Genomic DNA, 27537 nt, shown 5'->3' with positions numbered 1-27537 from the left:
TCTTGGTCCCACCACGGAGTGGGAGGCCGTTCTTTAATCGTTACGCCGGGATATTTCTTCGTTTGGGCTTGCAACGCGGCGTCGAGAATCAAGCCCGCGAGGAGGTTGTATTCTTCAAGTGGTGGATGATGTTGAATCGAATCGACCGCTTTTGAAATCATTTCCTAATATAACTTCCGATCGACATTCCGTGTGAGATCATACGGAATGTCAACTGGTCGCATGCGAGTTGACCCGTTATTAATTGAAATAAGAATAGGCAAATGGTCGCTACCGTGAGGATCGAGGATTACCTTCCATGTGCAATCCAACCGTAGCGACGTCGAACATAAGGATAGATCCAAAGCGCTTGGGCGCGCTGGAGGTTTCGGGATACGTGTCATTTCGCCGTTGTTTAAAATAGTCATGTCGAAGTCATCGCAAAGGTTATAGATTAAAGAGGAGCGGTTATCATTGTAAGGGGAACCCCAAGCCACGCCATGAGAGTTGAAGTCTCCCAAAATCAAACGTGGCGAGGGAAGAAGTTCTATTAAATCAAAGAGCAGCCGTTGCCCAACCTGTGCTCTGGGAGGAATATATATATTGAGGCAATACAAAGCTCTTTACCTTGTATTGTCATTTGACATGCGACAACTTCGATGCCTGGAATCGAGGGGAGGTTAATACGATAGAAAGAATAGCACTTTTTTATCCCTAAAAGTACTCCTATATATGGGGTGTCTCGATCAAGGCGAATAATATTAAAATCATGGAAGTTGAGGTCAATTTTTGAAGTAAGCCAAGTTTCACAAAGGGAAAATGCATCGCATTTGTTTTTATTTATAAAAACTTTAAACGAATCAATTTTTGGTAAAATACTTCTACAATTCCACTGTAAGACAGAGATAGAATCCTTCATATACGCAGTTGAATTAGGCATCAAAGGATACAATCGCTGCAAGGAGGGGCCATTGGGCAGTCAACTGCTTCAAAAATGATCTAACTGTTGGGAGAAATGCTGTAAGAAAAATTTTAATTGGATCGGGTACATTGAAAGTTTCAAAAATCCAGTCCATAATGTCAGAAAATTTCACTAATCCAGAGTTTGTTTCATCAACTGGATGTGCAAAAGGAACAACTGGGGTTTTAGATGTTCCTGGCAGTGCTGGGAACTCCTTCTGGGACTTTAAATTTGCAAGCCCAGGAGGAGTTTGCTTCGGTTTTTCCGCAGCACTGTTTGGTTTGCTTGTAAATTTCATTTCACTTTGAGAAATCTTAGGACCTTTTCTGGGAAGTTTAGGAGAGGAAATATTTTTCCTCTTTCTAGACTCCCCAGGATTGGCGTAAGATGTTCCCGCTGGTGAATCGTCAGAATCGGTTTCATCGGAGGACAACAGATCATAAGGGTTTGATGTAATGGGAGAAGTGGTAACGGTCTTCTTCAGCATCTCAGCGTAAGAACGCTTCGAACGCTCTTTGAGAGACCTCTTTATTTTATCCCTGCGCTGCATGTACACGGCACATGTCGAGAGCTCATGCTGACTCTCCCCACAGTGAATGCATTTTTCAGCATTTTTACTGCAGGAATCATCCGCATGGTTCTCCCCACACTTGCCACAACGTGCCTTATTGCAGCAGTAGGCGGCGGTGTGGCCTAACTGCTTACAATTCAGGCAGTTCATGACGCGAGGCACATATAATCGCACAGGGAGACGAACCCGGTGGATCGAGACGTGGCTTGGTAGCGCTGACCCGGCGAACGTAACTCGAAACGAGTCTGACGGGGTGTATACTGTTTTGCCACCGATGATCGATGCTGACCGCAATTGCTTGCAGTCGAGCACCTTTACATCGGGACAGGTTTTGTTTTTAAAGCACCCTTTGGCACTTTCCAGTATACACTCGACGGACAGACTCGAATCGGTTATGACACCGTCGATCTCCACGTCTCGTGCGGGTATGTAAACGCGATACTCGCGTGTGAAGAGCTCAAAGCAAGCTATATCGTTGGCCTCGTTCAGGTTACTGACCACGACACGGAGCTTGTTAGGCCGGACCTTGGAAATTTCGGTCACGCCCTTTTACTCCTTCGTCAGGTCTTTAGAAATCTGCAAGAGGTTCAACTGTTTCGATTTCGGTCCCGCCTTTGGCCGAAAATAGACAGTATAGCTGCCCTGGGCTCCGTCTGGGTAAAGCCTGGGGCGAGGGGGGACTGAAGAATGAACAGGGGAGGGGGTAACAGAAGGGTCAGGGTCAGAGGGGTTCGGGGATGGTGGCGCGGGAGGCGAGGGATCTACATCCATCCCGCTAAGTCTAGCGCACTAGCGCCGACGAGAGCACGTACCTTTTTACTTCTCCCTTCCAGTAAGGTTGGTTGTCCGATCGTTCGAAGTTGCAGCCGTTACAGCCAGCAGCACCAATACAGCAGCACCAAACAGCCACAAGCAGCGAGCCAGGTGTGAGATCACTCCACACAGCGATACAACTCACTGTCAACTGATGGCTTCTTCTTTTTCCTCTTTTGTGTCTCGTCCACTGCTGTAGCACAATTCAGCCAGCAGCCAAATCGGCTTACGCACCAGCTGGTAGTCACGATGCGAAACAGTTGCACAAAGGCGCGACCTTGAACCCGGATTTATTTCACTCGACCAGGCAAACAATGCCAACACTTGTTCACACGTCTTTTGTTTTATATTCTATCGGAGCGATCACCGATCACACGTCCGATACTGATGCGTGTTCGGCACAGAATGATAATTTCGTTTCACAAGTGGAATAATTTCGTCTGTGACCCTTCAGAGAAGAATAATTAAATTTTAGTTCAATTATCACAGAGACAGAATAAAAGAAAAATTTGTTTTATAATCATAGCGCTAGTGTCTTTTGTAAGAAAACTAACACAAGTTTTTCTATAAAAAGTAATGGTTACTCGCGTACAAAAACTATTTCCATATTATTTTAAAAACATTCGGGGGACAATTGTAAGAAAAAGTCTTATTTTATTTGTGACTCTCGTGCGTATTGGGCGATTTCGTGAATCGGATCGCACAAATCATGATTTCATGAAACTAGCCCAATCAATCATGAATTCAATTCATGGTTTCCTAAATCAAAGCAAGGTTTTATAAATCAAACACCCGATTTCATGAGTCAAATGCTATATGTCCCGACTCGCAACTCATGATTTCATAAATCAAATTCATGGTTCCAGTAGCCAAAGCAAGAATCCATAAATCGAACACTCGATTCCCGGAGTCAAATGCTATATGTCCTGACTCGCAATTCATGATTTCATAAATCAAAATCATGGTTCCGAAGCCAAAGCGAGAATTCATAAATCGAACGCCCGATTCCATGAGTCAAATGCTATATGTCCTGACTCGCAACTCATGATTTCAAAAATCTAACTCATGGTTCCAGTAGCCAAAGCAAGAATTCATAAATCGAACACCCGATTCCTGAAGTCAAATGCTAAATTGCATGACTCGTGACTCATGATTTCACGAGTTCAGCTCATAATTTCATGGGTTAGAGTAAGCCAAAGCAAAAATTCATAAATCAAACACTCGATTCCCGGAGCCAAATGCTATATTTTATGACTCGCATTTCATGATTTCATAAATCACAATCATGGTTCCATGAGTCAAAGGGAGATTTCATAAATTGAACGCCCGATTTCATGAGTCAAATTTCATGACCCGTAAATCATGGTTGCTCATGATGTCAGCAAAACAGGAACACACGGGGTGCGTTACGAACAATTGGCTCATGATTCCATGAGTCTTTACTCATGGTGTAAATACATCCAAATCATGAAATCATGAGTCATTTTGCCCGTTTTCGAGATTTTATTTCTACCCGTGTGAAAGACTGCAATATTTCGAGTTTTGTTAAAGCAAATGAAGTAAATTATGGTTTGAGTTTCATGTTCATCTTTTTAATTTGATTTTTTTTAAATTTATTGTCATCGGTCATTCTTCGCTTTTTTCCAGAGTGTTGGTCAAAAATTCATGTTACTCTGATTGCTGTTGTATCAATAAAAATGAACAATCATTTGAAAAAATCACGACTTCGAACACTAATGCTTTACAATTTATACTCATGATGTTCTTCAACGTTCATCAAAGCATTATCTTCCTTTACGCTAAGTTTTGCCTGCATAAATATTGCAGGGAATCGTGCAAATAACGATTTTATTTGCTCCCCGGTTGGATTTATTTATTTTCGCAACCGTCATGTCGATAATATCTTTTACCTTGTTTGAAGCTTTTCATGAAGTCAAGGAAAACTTCAGTCTCTTTTAGTCAGTTTCCAAAAGATGCATCTGGATATAACGCCAAATAAAAGCTTTGTAGTTGTTCATAAAATGCTAACTTCGGGTTCTGGACCTTTTCTGTAGAGAAAATAGTACATCGAAAATCGCCAAGTATTTTTCAAGAAAAAAATTTTTTTTTCCGATATGTAAATCTATTTGTCACTTTTGTCATCTTGCCCTTAAGTTCGTATTAACTTACAGTAATAATCTAAATTTTCAGTAAATCTATCAAGTCTAACCCAAGTTCTTGCAGTTTTGGTGATTTTGACGGCATTTTTCGAAAAAAAAAAATCAACGAACGTTTTACCCCAAATTGCGTATCTTCTGGTAAAGTAGGTAGCTCTGGTAAGGTAAAGTGATAATCTAAATTTTCAATAAAATCTATTTAGTCAAGCAGGAACTATAGTGATTTTAGTTATTTTGACGTTTTTTGAAAAAAAAAAAACTTTCTAGGGCTGTTTCACCCCATTTGGCACACTTGGCTTATACATGACATTAAAGCTCTTGAGTTGCTCTACAAAACGCCATATTCAGATATTTTTTCTAGCGATGTTGAAAAGAGTAGGATGACTCTGAAAATTGACAATTTTTAAAAGAAAGAAATTGAGTAACTCCGTAAATACGCATAATTGAGAAACAAGGCGTTTTAAAAACTGAGTGATTGATACTCACTTTTTGGGTACAGTATTACTCCATTTTGAGTTAAGTAATTACTCATTTTTTGGGTTTTGAATTGCTACTTAATTTAATTTACTAATTTATATAAAGTTTCGAATATAAAATTAAACATACATGGGTTTGTTGTGTGTACTGGCTAGAAAGGCCTAGAATATTTTGCAAACAGGAGGTATTTCTAATCTGAAAACTTATGAAACACATCAAAAACAAATTCAATCGATGGAGATTAAAAGCAACGATCTTAAATGTTAAATTCGTTCTCAATTAACACAAAATAATCATCACAATTAAAAATCTTCTAAACATATAAAAATGCAGCTCTGTCTGTTTGTCTGATCCATATAGGCTTGGAAACTACTGAACCGATCGGCGTGAAATTTTGTATATAGGGGTTTTAGGGGCCGAGAAAGGTGACTAAGATAGTTCGAGACCCCTCCCTCTTCTGGAAGGGAGGGGTCCCATACAAATGAAACACAAATTCATGCACATCTCGAAAACTAACCAAGCAAATGGAACCAAATTTGGCAGGTGGATGTTTTTAGGGGTAACAAAAATATCCATAATGGTTTGATACCCCTCCCTCTTCTGGAAAGGAGGGGTCCTGTACAAATGAAACACAAAATCATGCAAATCTCGAAAACTAATCAAGCAAATGGAACCAAATTTGGCAAGTGGATGTTTTTAAGGGTAACAAATATATCCATAATGGTTTGACACCCCTCCCTCTACTAAAAGGGAGGGGTTCCATGCAAATGAAACACAAATTTCTGTACATCTTAAGAACTAACCAAGTAAATGGAACCAAATTTGGCAGGTGGATGTTTTTAGGGGTATCAAATATATCCATAACAGTTTCACACCCCTCTCTCTTTTGAAAGGGAACCTTTTTTTTCCTGTATGGACTTCCTCACTGCGACCAGAATCGTAGATCTATTGTGAGATATGCCCGGGTGTCTGCTGTATCCCGCACTTCTGTTAATAGCAATACCGCTATTGAGAAGTGGCATGCTTGTGACGTCACACCCGCGCAGAAAATACCTTATGTTCCGTCACGCAGAGTTTTGTCATACGGCACATTTTTAGCTTAGTCCGAAAGACAGTAAGCCTTCTGTTGAATGAAATGAAAACAGGTAGAGTGTAAAAGTGGGACACGGCCGTCTGCCGTTGTCCACCAAAAACAAGACCATTTGTGAAGCAAACAGGAAAAATCTTGAAGAAAGACCGCGAACGGTTCTGCTATGCAAACATTAGCGAAAACACTTTCCCTTCCGCGATGAATAGTCACCAAAGCTACCGCGGCATTGAATAAACAAAAAGAACTCAACAAACGGTAGCGTCGCTCAGTGTCGCCTATGCTCACGCGCGGGTTCTTAGCGCTCACGCTAGTGCACGTGTTTTGGAGCACATGTTATAGCGCTCTCAAGTAGTCAATTATATGTACTAAAAGTTAAGCACAAGAAAGAGACAGGCCAAGAAGTGCCATAGGCCAGTATAGAACAGCTAGGTATGTGGTGACCGGATCGAAGGGGAAAAGCCTTTCGCTCTGAGTTACCTGCAGGGTATATTTAAGCAGTGATGTACAAAATAAAAGTTAATTATCATCAGCTCTAATCTGGTGTTTTAATCCCGCGCCGACTGCGCGTACAGGGATACCTAGAAGAAGAAGTCCCTGGTAGGATATACTCTACATGCTTATTATTATTGTTCATCAGTTCTTGTGTGTAATGTGATACTCTTCCTTACACGCTTACTGTTCTACTATACCGATACTCGTTCCTCTTGCCAAATATCACCAAGTATAATTCCCTGGAGATGTTTCGTCGTGCTTCCTTCTGGCCAGTTTTATTGACAAGCGGGACTTATTTTTTGTTAGGAGGAAGTCACGCAACGGTATTGTATTTTTAAGCGTAAAATTTCGGCACATCTCGAGAAATAACACTGTGCTACAAATGAAAAAAAAAATGCAAGAAGAAAAAAGTGACCTATTGTAGGTTGTAGGTCTTGTTGAGTGTAACATTCGCTCATACTAGAAATTTTCCAAACACCACCAAAATCTGAAGTTATGGTCAAAATACGATTTTTTGGACCTCAGCGCATATAATATTTTTTAACTCAGTCATTTATCAACCGATTTTCAATATTTAAGCAGTTTTAGAAAGAAGACAAAAAAATCTTTTAAAGCGTATACAGGTTTGTTCTGATATCAATAAAATATGTTAAGTTATTTGAGTTTATATCTAATTTTTAAGACTTTTTCACGCAATTTTTCAATTGAATTTTAAATCTGCCGTCTATTTTTTCAACCACAAATACACTATAATTTTAAAAGTATATTCGATTCCGAATCAAATGAAAGTAGTTTTGTGAAAATCGGTTGATATTTGGCTAAGATATATATTTTTTAAGATCACCAGAATTTTTGGCTTCTGTCGCACAATTATTTCACGGTGCTACAAATGATGAAAAAATGCTAGAACTTTTGATGTGACTTAGTGTGGGTTGTAGCTTTAGTCAAGTGTTACTTGCGCGTTTACTTGAAGTTTTTCAAATACCCCGAAAATCATAAGTTATGTTCAAACCCTGTTTTTTACCTTAGCTCACATTTTTATTTTTAATAATTATAAGTTATGTTCAAACCCTGTTTTTTACCTTAGCTCACATTTTTATTTTTAATACGGTTATTTTTTACCCGATTTTTTTTTTAAATTGGCTGTTTTGTAAAGGCGAAAAATAGAGCATTTGAAATATATAAATATGTCTAAAAGGTTTACCAACATATGATGAATAGTTTAAAAATAAATAAAATGGTTTATGTTATTTTAAAATTTTTAAATTTATTCGCAATTTTGCACACATTTTTGTAATGATGGAGCTTCGATTGCTGTAAGATTTAGTACCAAACGGAAACAATAGGTGTTGTTAATGTAAATCTGTTAAAATTTGGCTGAGAAATGGTTTGATGAAACCTAAGTATATGGTGGAAAACATCAAGTCATTTCTCAGCTAAATTATAACAGATTTTCATAAAAAAACAATCACTGTTTTTGTTTGGCACTAAATGTACTTTTCAAATTCTACAGCAATTAAAGCTCGTTCATTACAAAAATGTGTGAAAAATTGCGAATAAATTTGGAAAATTTGAAAATAACATAAACTCTCTTATTTATTTCAAAACTATTCATCACATATAGGTAAAATTCGAAAAAAAATCATCCTATTTTATTTAACATAAATCATCTTATTTTATTTAAAACTATTTATCACATATAGGTGAACTCTTCAGACATATGACATATGTTTCAAGAGTTTTATTTTTCGCCTTTCCAAAACAGCCAAAATATGAAAAATCGGTTGAAAAATAACCGAATCGAACATAAAAATGTGAGCTAAGGTAAAAAACAGGGTTTGAACATAACTTACAATTTTCGGGGTATTTGAAAAACTTCAAGTAAACGCCCAAGTAACACTTGACTAAAGCTACAACCTACACTAAGTCATATCAAAAGTTCTTGCATTTTTTCATCATTTGTAGCCCCGTGAAATAATTGTGCGATAGATGCCAAAAATACTGGTTTTCTTAAAAAATATATAAATTAACCGAATATCAACCGATTTTCACAAAACTACTTTAAATTGATTCAGAATTGAATATACTTTTAAAATTATAGTATATTTGTGGTATGTTTCTTACAAAAATAGACGGCAAATTTAAAATTAAATTGAAAAATTGCTTGAAAAAGTCTAAAAAATTAGATTTGAACTCAAATAACTCAACATGTTTTATTGATATTAGTAAAATCCTGAATATATTTTGAAAGCTCTATTTGTCTTCTTTCTAAAACTGCTTGAATATTGAAAATCGGTTGATAGATGACTGAGTTAAAAAATAGGTCCAAAAGACCGTATTTTGACCATAACTTCAGATTTTGAGGGTGTTTGTAAAATTTCTATTATGAGCGAATGTTATACACAACAAGACCTACAACCTACACTAGGTCCCTTCTGAAGTTCTAAATCGCTGTAGCACAGTGTAATCAGGCAAATGGAACCAAATTTGATATGTTGAGGTTTTTGAGAGCAAGAACAATTTTCGACTCCAGACGCCATTGTTAAATTTAAGATGGAAACTTCCGGTTTCTATCCGGAAAATGTCCCCAAATATCATTTTAAAATCCAAGATGGCGACTTCCGGTTTCTGAAAAACAGCGGGATATGACCAAATACCACCCAATATGGGTATTTCCCAAATCGTGATGATGCACTGAAACCACAAATCGACCTCCGACAACATTTTGAGTTGTAGAATGGCGATTTCCGGTGACTGGAAAACTGCCGAAAATGACCAAATACCACCTAAAATGTTAAAATGGGTGTTTTTTTTTTAACCAGAATGACGCTCAGAGGCCAAAAATTGTCTACAAATGCCATTTGGAAATCCAAGATGGCGACTTCCGGTTTCTGAAAAACAGCGAGATATGACCAAATACCACCCAATATGGGTATTTCCGAAATCGTGATGATGCACTAAAACCACGAATCGACCTCAGACAACATTTTGAGTTGTAAAATGGCGACTTTTGGTGACTGGAAAACTGCCGAAAATGACCCAAAAACAACCAAATATGGCTGTTTCTTTAACCAGAATGATGCTCAGAGGCCAGAAATTGCCTCCAAATGCCATTTTGAAATCCAAGATGGCGACTTCCTGGTGCTGGAAAATAGCGGCAAATGACCAAATACCACCCAGAATGAGTGTTTCTTTAACCAGAATGACGCTCAGAGGCCAGAAATTGTCTCCAAATGCCATTTTGAAATCTGATATGGCGACTCCCGGTTCCTAAACAACAGTGGCAAATGACCAAATAACACTCAATATTGGTATTTCCGGGATTGTTATGATGCACTGAAGCCACAAATCGACCTCAAACAACATTATGAATTGTAAGATGACGACTTCCGGTTTCTGAAAAACAGCCAAAAATGGCCGATTCCCATCCAATATGAGATGCTTCGATACCAGAATGATACACAGGAGCTAGAATCGACCACAGACACCATTTTGAATTCTAAGATGGTGACTTTCGGTTTCTGGAAAACAGCCGAAAATGACTAAATAACACATATTATGGGTGTTTCTTAAACCAGAATGACGCTCAGGGGCCAGAAATTGTCTCCAAATGCCATTTTAAAATCCCGAATGGTGATTTTCGGTTTCTGAAAAATAACCTAAAGTGACCAAATACCACCCACTATGAGTGTTTCTTTAACCAGAATGATGTATGGAGCTAAAAATTGACCTCAGACACCATTTTGAATTGTAAGATGGCAACTTCTGGGTAACAGCCGAATACTACTACATATGAATATTTCCGTAATCGAAATAATGCATAGAAGCCAAGCATTGACCCTGGACACCATCTTGAATTCGAAGATGACCACTTTCAGTTTCTGGAAAACAACGAAAATAACTGAATACCACTCAATATGAGTATTTCCAGAATAGAAGTGATGTACTAAAGGCAAAAGTCGAGGATGTTGTCATTCCGATAAAACCAATAATTTCAAACGATATAAACAAATCGCAAGAAATCAATGAATTTGGAATGTTGAAAATTATTAAATTAAACACAAAAATAAATAAATAAATAAAAGTAAATATTATTTTTTAACTTAAATTTGGTTTATTTTGTATGTAATACACCACAAAAATCACTTTGCAGGTTTTCACAATAGGTTTTCGTAGAATATTCGTAGATTACTCGTTTTTGATTAGGTATTCTACCAGAGGTATTTTACGTAGAAAACTCGTCAAAAACTACATGAGGTTTTCTACATGACATCCCTGATGGAAGCAAACATAAATTGACCTATTGGGACGGGGAGACTCTGTCAATTTTTCTTTTGATAAAGAGAATATCAGAGGGAATGATTGGTGTCTATTCATGTTGTCTGTGCTAGGAATGCTCGCATGTGATTGGTTCTTGTTCGCCTAAATTTGTTCTTGAAACTTTTTATCAATATTCAGCGCTGAGCAATGAAATAATAGTAATAACTAGCGTATTACAAAATTGTCCAGCATTTTATCTATCCAACAACAACATATTGGTTATTGTTATCATTCATCTGGTTATGCTGTTATTATCGCTTGAATTCTGACGCAACATTTGCCAGTTTCATTTCCCTTTTACTGAATGCATCCCAGTATAGAAAATAAAGACGTAATCCCACGTCAAAAAAAAAAAAAAAAAACAATAGTACAAAATGACATCTTTTGTCCGTAGAACCATCCTTGCAAAGTTTCAAGCAAATTAAAAATGGTCGATTAAAGCCTGTCTTTTTAGAGTTGCTCAAACGTCTCAAAATTGAACCCGCCAGCGAGAGCTCTACTGCTCTGATCTGGCGTTAACGCACGTTATGCTACGCTTATAATAATAACTACAGTAACATTCTTTTTATATTTCAGAATGGTCCACAAAAAAATTGCGCTTTTATTTGTAGGTGGACTGGATATTCCTTTTGGTCAAATGAAACTGACAAAGGATCTCATTGCTTTGAACAATAAAATTATTGAATGTAAATATGAAGACAACAAATGGGTTTTCATGCGCGAACGAACAGATAAATCATTTCCAAATAGTTATAACACAGCTAAAAGTAAGTATAATCGAATTCACTTTTTACATCCTAGTTAAACATTATTTGTTGTAGGTGTTTTCAATAGTATTCTGTATCCTGTAACCACGGATATTCTTCTCAATTTCATCGATACCCAGAGGTATAAAGATGACCAATCCAGAATACACCTTCCACCCGTACTCCATAAATAACTGCAAGAAGTTACATTCACATTTTTAATTAAGTGTCATGGTTTATTTTTAACATGCGGCATTAATACGACCTTACGCAGTAATAAAAATAAACTAATGAACATATTTTGTAAGATCTATTTTGAAAGCCAATAATCCAATTTTGTATCATACATGAGACAGTCCACGTGTAGGGTATTGGGGGGACGATTGCCTAATGGCCTAATCAAAACGATAAAAAATCGCGACGGACGAAGTAGACCACAAACGCGTGTGAACTAGGAGAGCTGCTGATTTCATGAGTACTTTATTAACTAGTGTGAGTAACAATGTGAGTATAATAAGTATTGTAATAAATGTGCAGGGTATCAATAATTCGAATGGTTCCGATGTGAGATTAGACGGCTGCATTTTGTCGGAGTTGTTTGCCGCTTTCGTTTGTCCATAAGGGCATCTTCAGCGGTGGTCTATTTTTAAAACAACTTTATACTAGATTTACACCAGCGAAACCTGAATAGAACCAGTTAATATAGACCAACTTTTCGTTCTCCGCACCGGTGTTGTATATATTGTTGTTTTAAACCGCTGACTTCTGTCACAGTGTCCACAATTAAATACCCCATGCTATCAGTTTATGAGACTTATTATAATAAAAAGCACTCAATATTTAACAAACGGAAATTCGATAATTTTTACGCACATTAAACGATTCCACAAGACTTTATGGATTTGACGGTTTGACCCGAGCGTCAGTGACATTTCTCAGGATGGATTGGTATGATCGAAAAATTTCTGCTACAAGTAGGGCGTCGGAGGATAGCGAAAAATATTTGGTCGCGTAGATGTTCATCTTCCATTTTCGTCTCATCAATCTATCAGAATCTTACAGTTCTTTAAACTTGGGTTCGGTTTTGAAGATATTGAAACAAGCCTGCATTTTGAACGTTTTCAGTTCAGTGTCTTCAAGGAACATTTTTCTGGCCTCTTACGGTCTCCTCTAGTCCCACTATAATTAGGGCGATTAAGAAAATAGCCAACATATTTGTTATCCTAGTGGCTGATGGTTGCAAACCAAGTAGTTGAACCTACGGTTAAGGTCTTCCAGAATTCCCCCTTTTGCTGGTCGGTTTCCTTGAAGCCAAAAACGACAAACCTGTTCATTTTCTTATTCAGAAAAGCCACAAAAATGAATTGTGAATTGTCATAAAAAATCTTTGTTTTGTTTATTCCCCAACACTCGCAAAATGCTCATATGGAAATAGCTAAATATGAGGTACTCAATTAAAATATGACATTTTACCCACCTATTGGAGGGTACAAAGGGTTTTAGAACGATCTATTTCTTGTTCCAAAAAGTGATAAAAATAGATCAAAACGTATACCAGTTTCAAATTTCTTCAATTTAGATCTGGTATAAAACAAAATTTATACCACCGGTGCAGCAGTGAATTTGAGTTTGTTTCAAAAAAATAGAACAAAACGACGATTTGGATCACCGCTGAAGATGCCCTAAGCCGCCCACCAAATTCCGGTTCGAAATTTTATTGCCTAAGCGACCAGGTACAAATTCATCACTATCTAGTGGAACCACTTTTAGTCGTCTGATATCTCTTTGAGTCACTCCGTGGTAAGTTTTCACGGTCACAACCCTTACCAATCCACCTGGGCCAGGATACGTCTCCACAATCCGTTCAAGCGGCCACTGCTTCGGTTTTTCATTTTCTCCAACTATGAGCACGAAATCGCCGTCCTTCATATTGTTGGCTGATTGCTGCCATTTAGTGAATAACTGAATTGACCACACGTATTCCCTTTGCCAACGCTCACGAAATTCCTATGCCTTCAGCTGAACGAATTGCCTTCGCGTCATCGAAGTGATATGTCGTTCTAGTTGCTTGATTTCAGGCGCTGTTGTCAACGGTCGACCGATTAGAAAATGCGCCGGAGTCAACGGCTGCGGATCACTTGGGTTGTTCGAAATTGGAGCGATAGGCCGACAACCTGCGCTAGCAGAGTGGAAAGTTCTTCATATGTGTAGAATAAATTACCTGATATTTTTGACAGAAACTGGCAACCTTTATCCCGGCCTCCCACAAGCCGCCATGATGAGGGGAGCGAGGAGGAATGGAGTTCCATTCCACACCCTTGCTCGCGAGGAAATCTTCTACGGTTGTTTTGTATTCAGTAGAGTTAACCAAGGTGTTGAGTTCTCTAAGCTGCTAAGCCGCAGACCGAAAATTTGTAGCGTTTTTACTGTAGACTCGTGCCGGTAGTCCGTACCGACTGGAAAATCTTATAAATGCAGCAAGAAATGTCCCTGTGCTAAGGTCAGATACCGCCTCTAGTGCCACAGCCTTTGTGACTAAACAAACGAAAAGGGTAATGTAGCCTTTGCTGGCGCTAGCTCCCCTCGATTTGCGGCTAGTGATGCTGATTGGACCAGCATAATCAATGCCAACTATGGCAAACGGTGGCTGCGGTTCTAAGCGATCGGGGGGAAGCTGTCCCATTTGCTGTCGTGAAGGAGGAGGTCTAACACGAGCGCAAGAAATGCACTGCCGGTAGATTTTACGGGCAGCACTCGTTCCATAAGGAATCCAGAAACGCTGACGAGAAGCTACTATGAGTGTTTGTGGTCCACAATGGAAATTATTGACGTGCTCATCATGTAGAATTAATGAGGTTGAAATCGAATGGCGCGGAAGTAGCAGCTGATGCTTTGTTGTTGTAATTTAACTTTGATAACCGGAGCCGACCGCCCACCCTTAGGAGGCCATCCGCATCTAAGTGGGGATCTAACTGGTCGATGGAGCTTCCAGTTGCAACGGTTTTACCATCCTTCAATCGTTGAATGTCACACGAGAAATATTTGTGTTGTGTGTGTCAAACATAGATCATCAAAGCCTTATTTAACTCAGCGGCTGACAAGCGCTCGTGACCACGATGAGCGAACCGAAGAAGGCGAGTGGTGACTCGAAGAAGCATTTGTTTGTTCGTATAATAATGATTCAGCATGCCATCCAGTAATGAGTTTTCGATTGTAAAAAGACTTGCTGCTACAGATTTCCGCTCCCGATCGATGTGGTTTCTATGCGTCGAGTCCACCTCGTATGAAGGCGAAGAATGTTCCCAATCTGGTCCGTGCCTCCAAAGCGAATTTCCTTGTAGAGTGGCAGGCAGTGCACCTCGGGATATTAGACAAGCTGGATTGTTCTGCGTGCGTACGTGGTACCAGTTGATTGCAGGCAGTAACGTGGCTGTATCGGCAACACGATTCGCAACATATCTTTTCCATTTTGACGCACCACTGGCGCGATAGGCGCAATCAAACAAATAGTGCGAGTGAAGCAGAAGTGGCTCAGTGACATTTCCTACCACGGTCCTCCAGGTAGTTTCTCGAACAATGGACTGGGATCCAACGCCCCCTGGTGAGTTGGTCAATGATTGGCTAATATTTGCACAGAATTTGTCGTCTCTCAATTCGTTTCAGGTTCCTCGGCGTGCGTCACTTTATGCGCGAATTTCATGAAACTGGATCTGTAATGCCTTCGTCACGTTTTTAATAGGTCTCGCCAGAATAACCGCTGCATGTAGCTCCAACCGGGGGATGGTAGACCTGTTGTTTCCGATGGGTGCCGTTTTTGACTTAGCACAAAGCAATGCGAAGAGTGATTGCCAGCTGCGTCGACGGAACGGACGTAAATGCAGGCTCCCATGGCCTTTTCGGAGGCGTCACTGTAGCCGTGCAGGTAGAGTTTCACTAGTTTTCGTGCATCGATCGCACGCCGAGGAACCTGAAACGAATTGAGAGACGACAAATTCTGTGCAAATATTAGCCAATCATTGACCAACTCACCAGGGGGAGTTGTATCCCAGTCCACTGTTCGAGAAACTACCTGGAGGACCGTGGTAGGAAATGTCACTGAGCCGCTTCTACTTCACTCGCACTATTTGTTTGATTGCGCCTATCACGCCAGTTCTGCCGATCAAGCAGTTAAATGTCACCGACGCACAACTACCGTCAACCCGGAACGAATTTCGGTGCAAAAAGTGTTAGTCCAAATTTTAATTGAGAAGACCGAACTATATTTCTAACTATTTTATTAGACAGAAAAGAAAGTGATCTAGCTTCAAGTAAGGTTTATTCGCTACTGACTATTTCTTGCTATACTGGATGATAGTAAGTCTTAGTGGTGAGTTCAATAAGCCGATCGTACCCGAATTCTACCTACGATAACGATCGGGATCAAGTGAAACAGTGATAAGGCTATACGGGGGTGTTAGTGGGAGATAAAACTTATCGTGTTTGTGGATCACGTGTGGTTGCCAGTATGATGGCCCTAACATACCGCCCGCCTTGGACTCTGATGGATTCCAACTAAGACCTATCGAAAAACGAAAACATTGTTTGGTGAAGTTGCTAAATGGATGACGCAGCTCTACTATTAATGGATGATATTTTGTGATGAGACTATGGTGGGATGCTCGAAAAACGAAAACATGCTCTTTTCCTGACTAGGACAATGCACCTAAACCGTGGACATGCAGTAACCGAAGACCAAAACCAAGTGATTGACGAAAGGGATCTATGATGAGCTAGACGACTCCGATGAGCGTTTCCGAATTGCGTCCTCAAAGGGGACGCAAACGATGATGACTATGGGGGATAAAACATTCCTTAGGCTTTTTTGAAATTCGTTATAAAAAAATAACTTAACTGGACTGCGGGAGCGCTCTGTTTAGAGGCCCCCGCGGCGCCGAAGCATCTCGTTGGGAGTGAATTAGTTCTCTCCTTGAAAATATCGACTGTTGTCTAAAATAGGCAGCACGCAGATTTTTGCTATGCCCCTGGTGAACAGCCCGTCCTTGGTTCGGACTGTCACGACACGGATATTGCCATCAGTGCCGTAAAACACCTTCGCCACGCGACCTAGTCTCCATTTCTGAGGAGGAAGATTGTCCTCTTTGACAATCACCATCCTACCAATTTGTATGTTGTCTCGCTTCTTGGTCCATTTAGTCCTACCTTGCAGATTAGACAGATACTCCATTTTCCACCTTTTACAAAGTCGCTGCACGTATACCTGAGTTCGTTGCCAAATTGACAGCCGATTTTCCGGAATGTCTAACAGATTAGGTTCCGGTATCGCTGTTAGTGGTCTACCGACCAAAAAATGCCCAGGTGTAAGTGCGGTGTAGTCGTGTATAGCAATGGGCGATATTTGAACAAAAATCGATTCTCCTGCATCGATTAATCAAAATCAATAAAATCGGTTCATAAAAAATTCTAGCCTGAAAAATCGATTCAACAAAAAATCGATTTTTGTTCGGTATAAGCTTTTTACGACTTTTTTTGGCTATATTTATGGAGATTTCGTTTTGTTTGCGTTTTCTGGTTTATTAATCATGTTCATCGAGTTTTCGTACACAACATCTACTAACGTTACGGCTTTTTTAGTTTATTGCCATCTTCTTTAACCGCGTGTACTATTAGCGTTTTTTTTCCACTAAAAGTTTTCGTTGTCGCTCATCCCATAGACCATTTCACGAGACGTTTGGGAACTTGATTCATGAACGAAATTTTGACAGAAAGTTTGGAACCGCTGACATAATGCACGTGAAAGCACCAAGAATATCAGCAGGATCCGTGACACCTCGTCCCCTTAATGCTAGAACTAGATAACTCGAAAATTGACGTTTCGAGAAAAACGAGTTTGAAAATTTGACGTGTTCTGGTGATGATGATTCAAATGCAATTATTAAAGGTTCAGATTTTATGAAACGCAACCATATCGTTTCAGGCCCGTTATAGCAACGTAAAAATCAACAAAAACCCGAGTTATTTAGTTTTACTACAAAATACGCTTGTTTTTCGTTGAGATATCTAGTTTTTTAATTGATGAATAACACTTTTTCTTGTAATCGTGTTTCAACGAGTTTTGGATATGTTATAGAGCTCAACGCGATAAATATTTTGGCTTACTTAACTCAAAACTGACAAATTTCGAGTTATCTAACTCTAGCATTAAGGGGACGACCTGTCAGTTCGTGAAATGGTCTATTGTTTCGGATGCACTAAGAGCAATCCAAACCTGTATACAGTCAGGTTTTTTTACGCGGGGGATACGTACCTCGTAAAAAACACATGAAAACCGCGGTAATTCGAAAATCCGCGTAAAAAAACACGTTTTTTTTTAAATCCGCGTAAAGTAGTCCAGCAAGAAGGACTTTAGAAAAAACCCGAGACGCTCTAGAACCAGTATTTAAAATTGTCCTCTTTGACGGTCATTCCGAATCTTTCGGTGGGCAGAGGGTATTTTTTGGACTAAGTCTTTTACTAGATAAACACTTAAACGTTTCTGGTTCCAAACCCACGTTAGTTCGGAAATTCTCGAAAATTGTTTTGAATTAACGCGGTGTCGCGTAAAAAAAGACGCGTTTATTCAAAAATCCGCGTAAAAAACCGCGTTAATTCAAATACCCGCGTAAAAAAACCGCGTTGACTCAAAAATCCGTGTAAAAAAAACTCGTAAAAAAATCCGCGTATAAAAAACCGCTTAAAAAAACTTGACTCTAATTGGGTTGTTTAGTTATTCACGGATTTCCGATTTTTATATATCTGTGGGCGATCCTGGCTGCCACTTAACGGACGACTATTGCAACTAATTTGCGTATCTCCAATTTTGTTTAAATTGGATCCGAGAACCGAAATCGATATCGAATGTTCTCCACGTGTTGAGAACAATTAGGAGTTTCTCATGGAGCGATAAAAGTATAAAACGCGTGTGTCTTACTTGAGATACAATATTGGAATGACTTTAATTTATTGATAAGCGTATAAGTGATAACAAAATATGAGTAGTAGAAAAAAGCGCCTTTTCGCGCCAAAAATGATTGGTAGCATTCTGATGGTAACGACGGGGGGCCAGCCGAAGTAATGCTGTTTTAGTAATTAGGATACTCAACAATATCATCCAGAAGAGTGTAATTTTTTTAAGCAAAACGTGATTTTTTAAAACTTATCAATTTTCCTTCGGTTTTCAAATGAAAAATAAAAATTCGCTCTAAATCGTTACAATGACAGTTGGTAGATGGGCGAACTGTCATTGTAGCGGTTTCGAGCAGATTTCAAGAAGTTTTAAATCGTGATTTAAAAAGCGAAGGACAATGATAGATTTTTTTTTAAATCACGTTTTACTTGGAAAATTCAGATCATTCAGATGATATGAAAAACTGATATAGCTGAACAACCCAATTCATAAAAAAAATCGGAATATCCGCAGAACAAACTCAAATAAACAAAAATGGCGAGCGCGACACCATGCAGAACAGAATACAGCACGGCATATACACGACCATTCAATTCAACTTTTGCAATATTTGAGTTAACGAGTACCCCGCTACTCATAGTTGAAAACTAAGCGCATATGCCTTTTCTACCTAAATCAAAAAATTGGTGCTTGATAGTAAACACCCACAACGATAGTAAACAACGGAAGCCAATTTTCAAAAAGTGCACTTGCAGAGGTAGCAAATATGAAATAATGTTGGCTAATATCCAAAATGGCAAATTCAATATCCAATGCAATGCAAAATTTCAGCTAAATCGGAATTCAGGAGTATTTGGTCTAAATTTCACTTTCTCGACTTATGGAGAAAAGCACAGTTTGTAATAGTTTTTTTTGTGCCAAATGTCTTATGCCTTGTTCACACTATAGCAGATATCACGTGATATCGCGTATCTTGAAACATACATACATCTAGTTTTCACGGAAAATTTGGAGTATGGGATTTAAAATCAAGATGGGCGATATTACATCATGTGAACTGGTTATTAGAAATGTATAAAACGTCAATTTTGCTAACTGTTCGTGAAGGCGAAATGAACACTACTTCTAAGTAAAACTGTCAAAGTCAATTTCCATTGCCACCCCAATGTACACCAATTAGATAGTAATGATTGTATACAATATATGTCAAACTTTCGAGACGGTCTTGTGGTCTGGTAATTTATATTCAGTTCGAGGTGCAAACTTGTCTCGTCGTTAGGGATGAGCGAACGGCTCACGAGCCGTTCATATGAACCGGTTCTTAGGAAAGAACGAAAGAACGAACGGCTCACGAAAAAGAACCGCGGTTCTTTGGGCGCACCAGAACTGTTTGGTTCGCGTGAACCCGAAGTTTACTGCGACAACACGAACTGTCAACGCTCGTGCATCATTGTGAACCATGAGTCGGTTTAGAGCCGCTCATGCAAAAGAGCCGTTTCACCCACCCCTAATCCTTGATATATTTCACAACGCATGCGTACATTTAGCCAAATTTCATACGGGTTTGTCTATTGATCTCGCGTTTTCAAAGGCAAAAAATGGTTACTGCGTTAAAAATACTGGATGGACTTAATTTCAGAGGCGTCTCGTCCACCTGTTCAACCTGTTCATAGGACCGGTAGACAATTTCGGAACAATTACTCGAATCATTTCTCATTTGTAGCATGGATCTGACATGATTAAGTTTTCTTGTAACCTTAATGTTATTTCGAACATTCGAACATTTTTTTGATTTTCAATTTATTTCCACCAATTTCAATTTCTATTCATTTCTCCACCGTGAAGAATATAACCTGGCTAAACACACTCTACACTACTCAAACCACCCCCAACACAGCCCACCCGTAATACAACACAACACAACGAGATAAGCAGTAATGACTACCGTTTGTTCAAATCATTTATCTGAACTAGCATTCATTCAAACACTTCTCTGCATTTTCAAGTACTATAGCGTACGCAGCCAGTTATGTACATAAAGCGTGCACCACTACTAATGCGTAGCCTTGCGTAAAAATGACATTTGCGGTTCAAAAATTATGTTGAACCAAGCCGATGGAAACGATACCGCCGACGCCGACCCCCACCATTCTTTGATGTTCGTTCATTGAAATTTGAGAGAGGCCGCGAGAGTACACAGCTCTCAACGCTCAAGCGAGCGTCAGGTCGATGCAAAGCCGAGAGTGCAGCGAAGGGTTTTCATGTATTTCCTCATTGATGACATTATTCTTCACGTGAGAAAAAAGGTGTCGCGCAGCGCTGAGTGCGATACAAATAAAAAATCGAACGAATTCATTCATGGTTATTGTAGATGTAGTGGTGTTTTTTCGTTGATGTGTGGTTTCGATTCAAGCCTTTTTTCTCGATGTTGTTCATTCAATAACTTGAACCATAGTATGGTAACTAGAATGGTATAGTCGGTATAGTACATGTTTGACTGCTCACGTTACGGTTGCTTTTGATTTGTTTGTGACGGCTAAGACTACCATTGCTCCATCTTTCAAATTTCTGTTGCTTTCTTGTGTGAAATTTCAATCTCGTTTAAGGAACGATTGAGTAAAGCTTAATTACTTCATCATATTATATTTCAATTAATCATCACAAACTACCATATACCTACTGGAGATTGTTTGCGTGGATTTCCAGATGGACAACGTTATGGATCATTGCATTATTGAGCAAATGCTAAAGCGCCCGTTTGCCGCCAGAACCATGGAAGAAAAAATTAAAGTTATTGGACATCCGGTTCCTCGTCCACCTATGGAACAATTAAAATCCACGTATAAGTTGAAGGGGAAAATTATGTCCCGCAACTTGACCAGCAATGGCTGTGTGGATCGGCGAAATTAAATAAACTTTTCTGCTGGCCATGTTTGCTTTTCCGTAGCGCCAATGAAAAAAATGTTTGGAGCAAGGAAGGATATAGTGATGTGAATCACCTTTCTGCGTCAATTAAAACGCATTCGAGCTCTAAAGATCACATAAACAATTCACTTGCCTTATCGATGTTCAGGCAAATGAGGATAGACGAAGCACTTGACCATAGCCGACGATCGCCCGCAATAAGCATAACGAAGAAGTAACGAAAAACCGGGAGGGTATGCGAACTTTAATTGAGATCACCTGTTTCCTTGGCACTCACGGTCTCGCCTTTCGCGAACATTATGAATGTTCCGATTCCACGAACAGAGGAAATTATAAAGACCTCTGCACGTTGATCGCCGCCAGGGATCCAGCGTTCCAGGATTTTATAAATAATAAAGTTTTCAGCGGAACGTCGGGAGGAATTCAGAACGAGCTTATAGAATGCATTGAAAGCTACATGCTTCAAACAATTAAAAGAGAAGATCTTGATGCTGAGTTCGTGTCCATTATGATGGATGAATCAACAGATTCGGCTCGGTTATCGCAACTATCTTGTACTCTGCGCTACTTACGACCCGATGGTAAGAAATATTCATAAAATAAATTTTGCAAATATGTTAACAAATAGTTGATTTTTTTTTAATTCAACGAGGTTCAAACATTTTTTTGTTCATCAAAATTTTAGGAACACCAGTTGAAAGGCTCGTTAGATTGGCAGACGTTAGCAGTGACAAAACCGCCGCTGCGTTGGCCGGACACGTTGATGAAATAGCAGCGTATTTTGGTCTTGATGGTGACAAAGTTGTAGCTCAGAGCTATGATGGAGCTGCTGTAATGTCCGGGGACAAATCTGGAGTGCAAACATTGGTGAAGCAACGGTTTCCAAAAGCTGGATATATCCACTGCCGCGCACATGTGCTTAATTTGGTGCTACTTCACTCGTGCACAAATAACAAGAAATCAGCAAGGTTTTTCAACACGATCTCATCACTCGCGGCATTTTTCTCGCAGTCACCTTAACGCAGCGAGACATTAAAGCAATTTATGGAGACCCACATACCAAATGTTTGCAAGACCAAATGGTCGTATAATTCGCGTATGATCAAAATAATTGATTCGAATTATGCAGCGATTAATGAATGTTTAGGTGAGATTTATCTTGGCGACAGTGTCTTTGATGCTGAAACTTGTACTACAGCCAGAGGTCTTCACGCATTCATGCTTGAATTCAATACCGTATTCTTGCTCAAACTTTTTGCTAATATTTTTGCACATACAGATGTACTGTATCAAATTTTGCAAACGAAAGAATTGGACGTAGTAGAATGTTTACGTAACGTCAAGGCTTGCCTCGCTTCTATCGAAGAGCTCAAAGCAGAGCATCATTTCTACAGAACGCTTAATGATGCAATTGATGTTTCTGGCGAAACGATCACTGATAGCAACGGTATCAATTATCGTCCCATATATGACTTTATCATTGACAAAATTATTGACGAAATGTCTAAACGATTCAAAGAACTAGATGAATACAAATTCATCATTTTGTTGAATCACGAAAAATTTGCCGAATTCAATGTCACATTCCCTACAAAGAATTTGAAAATGCTTATTTCGTACCATTCTAAATTCGATGAAGCGAAGCTGTATAATGAGCTGACCGTTCTTTACTCGCGCGAAGAGTTCAGAGGCAAAAATATATTGTATTTAATTTCGTTTATCCTTGGACAAAACCTGCATCAAACTTTCTCCGAAACGCTTCGGCTGGCCAGAATGATACTGACACTGCCTAATACAACGGCGTCCGTCGAACGAACGTTTTCGGTTCTCCGACGGATCAAAAATTATTTGCGGTCTGAATCGGGGCAGAATCGATTATTTGGTATTATGATGATGGCTGTGGAGAAAGATTTACTCCATGAGATGATGCTGACGCCATTATTTTACGACGATATTATCGCGAGTTTGCGTTAAAAGTAAACCGAAGGATTCCTTTGTTATATAAATAAATGTTGATAAATAAAACTTTTAAAATCTGTTATCGCAATACTGTTGTTTTAATGTTGCAAATGTCGATTGAACAGGTGGCCCACTTGGTCACGCGTCGCCTCTGCTTAATTTGGCTGCGGATTGTTCTTTTTCAACTCGACGACAAGGTTATCCAGCTTTCCTGACCTACAGAAAACGTCAAAATGGGCTGCGTGCACTATACGCCATTACCGTTCGTGAAAAGCTGGATATGCTGGATATGGAGGTGGTGACATACTCATGAAAAAAGTTGTCATGGACGTAGACAATTGTTTGAACCAACAAAAACATTTGAAATGCGTTTTTCTCGGTTTCATGTCTATTGAATTTTATCCCATTCTTCAACTATGGACATCCCGGTAAAAAATTGACACATTTTTCAGATCAGTGTCCGAATTCCGAGCACACACTTCTTCGGAGAGAAAAAAAAAATTCGTATACTATCAGTAAAGAAATTTTCTTCTCTTCAAAGAAAAGTGTTCTCGGAATTCGGCCGCAGATTAAGTTAGCAACAATAAATGCAATCACTATTGTTTTCAATCCGTTTTGCACACATTTATTTTTCAGGCGGAAAAAAAACGATCTTGCCATCCAAAGGATCGATTCAGCAGAAGATCGCGCGCAGAGAAATCGATTCAAAAAATCGATGAATCGACTAGAAAAGATTGATTTTGCAAAAATCGGATCGATCTTGCCCATTGCTCTTGTGTAAGCAAGGCTCCTGATTACTGCATTGAATCTTCATTCGCTTCGTGAACCGTTCGCTGTGGACTAATGTCAATGTAAAACGAACACATACTTCATCGGGGGCATACATGTGTTCGGATGAACTGAAACGATCGATTTGTGTCTTTCCCTTTTCCTGTTCCCTGTTTCTCATTATTTGCCGATTGGATAGGGTTCAAAATCACATCGATGCAACTCAGTAAATATTTGTATCGGTTCACCGTGGCATTGATAGATTCATCATGGCGAATCAAATCGGGACGAAGACAAAATAGCATTCGCCTCGAATCGTTCACTGAAGAGTTACATACCAGAATTTCTGAGCTTGTTCATACATTCGCTGGTGCTATGAGACAATAGGCCGTATGAGTTACAGTGGGTCCAAAAAAATCGTCTAGATGAAAATTTCCTGAAAAAGCTAGAGACTGAAGCTTGATTGTTACTAGAAAAGAAAACCAATCGTAAGTTCGGGTAGCAAATTAATCAATTCGTATTTACTCTTTGAAATCTATAAAAAAAACCTAACAATAATAAAATCGATCAGCAATTCTCTTCGTGAGAGCATGGCATGCATTGAAGCCAATGTTGCCAAAAAGCTGGAAGATTTCAAAATAGAAGTAATCGAAAATGTTAATCGAGAGAAAAGTGTGCCAATGAATAGAAAGAGATCTAGAACTGAGAGAACGGTTCACTCTGAACTGGACTCTATTCCCAATAAGAAAAAAATTATTTCGAATAAATATGATGAACCGATTGAAGACGCGATTATGCAAGATAACGAGGTTTTTTCTCAAAACTCTCCGACATACGCGAATGTTTAAGCGGAATCGATTGGGAATACGGTAAATAAATTAAAGCGCGCTGAAAACCGTAAGACTCGGCCGGTCATTGTGATTAAACCAGTCGAGTCTTCTCAATCTAATGAAGACACTAGAATTTTTTCGAAAGAAAATTTGGATCCGAAAGTACACAAAATTAGAAACTTTAGGAACGGGAAAGCTGGCTCGATAATTGCTGAGTGTTCAATAGGGGATAATATTGAAGACGTGAAAAAAAACATTGAAAGCAATTTAGGTGAAAGGTACAATGCTGTTATTCCTACAAACGCTAAGCCAAAATTGAAAATTGTGGGAATGAGTGATCAATATTCCCCCGAAGTCTTCATTGACTTATTGAAAAGTCAAAATGATGGCATCGGAATCAATGAAGTCAAAGTTATTGCGCAATTTGAAAATTCACGCTTCAAATACAATAAGTATAATACAATTGTTGAAGTTGATAGGGATACATTCGACCGCCTGATGTCTGCTGGTAAAGTAAGCATTGGGTGGGATAGGTGTTCTGTTCAAGAGGCCATTAATGTTCTACGTTGCTTCAAATGTGGAGAATTTGGTCATAAAAGCACAGAGTGTGTTAATTCCGAAACATGCTCTAAGTGTAGTGCACAGCACAAGACATCGGAATGCTCATCAACTGATTTTAACTGCGTAAATTGATTAAAATCTAATAAAGACTTCAATTTAAATTTGGACGCTAAACATCCAGCATATTGTACACAGTGTCCAGTATTTCGGAGACTGTTTGAGAAAAGAAAGAGCAACATGTTGTTAAGTAAATAGCAGCTGAAGAAAACGCAATGTGAAAGGAAATTAGGAATGATTTATCTGAATATTGCTGGTTTATCTACAAATTATGTTGCTTTACGGCATCTTGTGGAAACAACACGTCCAATGTTAGTATTGCTAGCGGAAACTCATATAGTGGAAGGTGATGCATTTGATCAGTATAGCATTCCGGGTTACAAAGTTGCTTTTTGCCTTTCACATTCCAGACATACTGGTGGGGTTGCTATTTACGCCAAGGAATCAATCAAATTCAATATTCGATTAAACGAATCTTTTGAAAATAATTGGTTCCTAGGAATATCAGTTGAAAGAGGCATGACGGTAGGAAATTTTGGAATTGTGTACCACTCCCCCAGTACAAGTAACCAGCGTTTTTTAGAAACTTTAGAAAACTGGTGGGATAATTTTATTGACTTGAGTAAATCAAATGTTATTGCTGGCGATTTTAATATCGATTGGCTTAATATACCAAATTCGAACCAATTGAGGCAATTAGCAGATTTTTTCAATTTACAACAAACGGTTTTTCAAGTTACAAGAATTTCCAGACACTCTCGTACATTAATTGATCACGTGTTTTCGAATTTTGATAATGTTCATTCTTTCACTGAGGCCGATTATAAAATCACAGATCATGAGACAATATGTGTTGGACTTGCGAATGATCAAAACCGTGATAATAAAGTAAAAATTAAGTGTTGGAATAGATACTCGAAGCAAGCAATGTCTCAGCTTGTTTCGAGAAGCCTGAATTTTCAGCCAATAACAGGGAATTTCGACAATAAAGCAGCTGTTCTAACTAACACGCTAAAAGAGTGTACCAATAGCCTAGCTTCCGAAAAGTGTGTTGAATTGCATAATTCGAACAGCTGGTACTCTTTAGAACTTTTGCGTTTAAAACGTAAAAGAGATGAAAAGTACAAAAAATTTTGCAGAAGTAATGATAGCAATGATTGGAATAGGTACACCGCTGCGCGGAAAATATACTCACGCACCTTGAAAAAGGCACGATGTGAATATATACAACGGAAGATTGATCAACATCAAAATAATAGCAAAGAGTTATGGAAAATTTTAAAAACATTAATAAAAAGTAAAGATAGTTGCCCGCAAACCATAACTTTTAATGGCTTAGAAGAACATTCGGCGCGAGTGATTGCAAGTAAATTCAACAGTTATTTCGTTGATAGTGTTCAATCGATCAATCAGAGTATTAATTTGGTCAACGAACCTCTCGAAATAATACAGCCGGTCCATAATAACTGTAATTTTTCTGGTTTTCATCCTATTACTTTTGCACAAATGAAAGATATTTGTTTTTCTCTGGAGAGATCGGCTGGTATCGACAATGTCAACGCAAAAGTAATACAAGATTGCTTTCATGTCATTGGACACGATCTGCTGGACCTTATCAATGAATCACTGCAAACAGGGCACGTGCCTCAGGTTTGGAAGGAATCACTTGTGGTTCCTATCCCCAAGATTAATGGGACGGATAAAGCCGAAGAGTTCCGCCCCATTAATATGTTGCACACATTAGAGAAAATTTTAGAACTAGTTGTGAAAGGCCAGCTGATAGATTATTTAAATAGTAATGATTTGCTAATCCCAGAGCAATCAGGTTATCGAGAGGGTCACTCTTGTGAGTCTGCTTTGAATCTGGTGTTAGCAAAATGGAAAGAAAA

General features: G+C 38.9%; 2 protein-coding genes across 2 annotated transcripts in view; both read left to right on the top strand.

Moving 5' to 3' along the window:
• LOC129719029 (mRNA-capping enzyme) overlaps positions 1-11900 on the top strand; it is a 217950-nt gene extending 206050 nt beyond the window's left edge. The window contains exons 6-7 of the mRNA XM_055670367.1: positions 11436-11626; positions 11681-11900. Coding sequence (XP_055526342.1) covers positions 11436-11626; positions 11681-11799 — 310 coding nt within the window. The 3' untranslated portion in view covers positions 11800-11900. The remainder of the gene's footprint in view (positions 1-11435; positions 11627-11680) is intronic.
• Positions 11901-15181: 3281 nt separating this feature from the next.
• Positions 15182-22493, top strand: LOC129716931 (zinc finger MYM-type protein 1-like). Its single transcript, XM_055666775.1, has 4 exons — positions 15182-15206; positions 15269-15317; positions 21798-22054; positions 22159-22493. The coding sequence occupies exons 1-4, from the start codon at positions 15182-15184 to the stop codon at positions 22491-22493; spliced, it is 666 nt and encodes a 221-aa protein (XP_055522750.1).
• The last annotated feature ends 5044 nt before the right edge of the window (positions 22494-27537 follow it).

Source organism: Wyeomyia smithii, chromosome 1 (assembly GCF_029784165.1).
Source record: "Wyeomyia smithii strain HCP4-BCI-WySm-NY-G18 chromosome 1, ASM2978416v1, whole genome shotgun sequence".
In the NCBI taxonomy this organism is placed as follows: Eukaryota; Metazoa; Arthropoda; class Insecta; order Diptera; family Culicidae; genus Wyeomyia; species Wyeomyia smithii.
This window is presented reverse-complemented; position numbering and strand designations above follow the sequence as displayed.

Coding starts and splice junctions, on each gene's coding strand:
- LOC129716931 (XM_055666775.1), top strand. CDS start 15,182: ATGGACTGGGATCCAACGCCCCCTG. Junction 15,207..15,268: donor CTGGGATCCAACGCCCCCTG/GTGAGTTGGTCA, acceptor AATTCGTTTCAG/GTTCCTCGGCGTGCGTCACT. Junction 22,055..22,158: donor GCGCTACTTACGACCCGATG/GTAAGAAATATT, acceptor TCAAAATTTTAG/GAACACCAGTTGAAAGGCTC.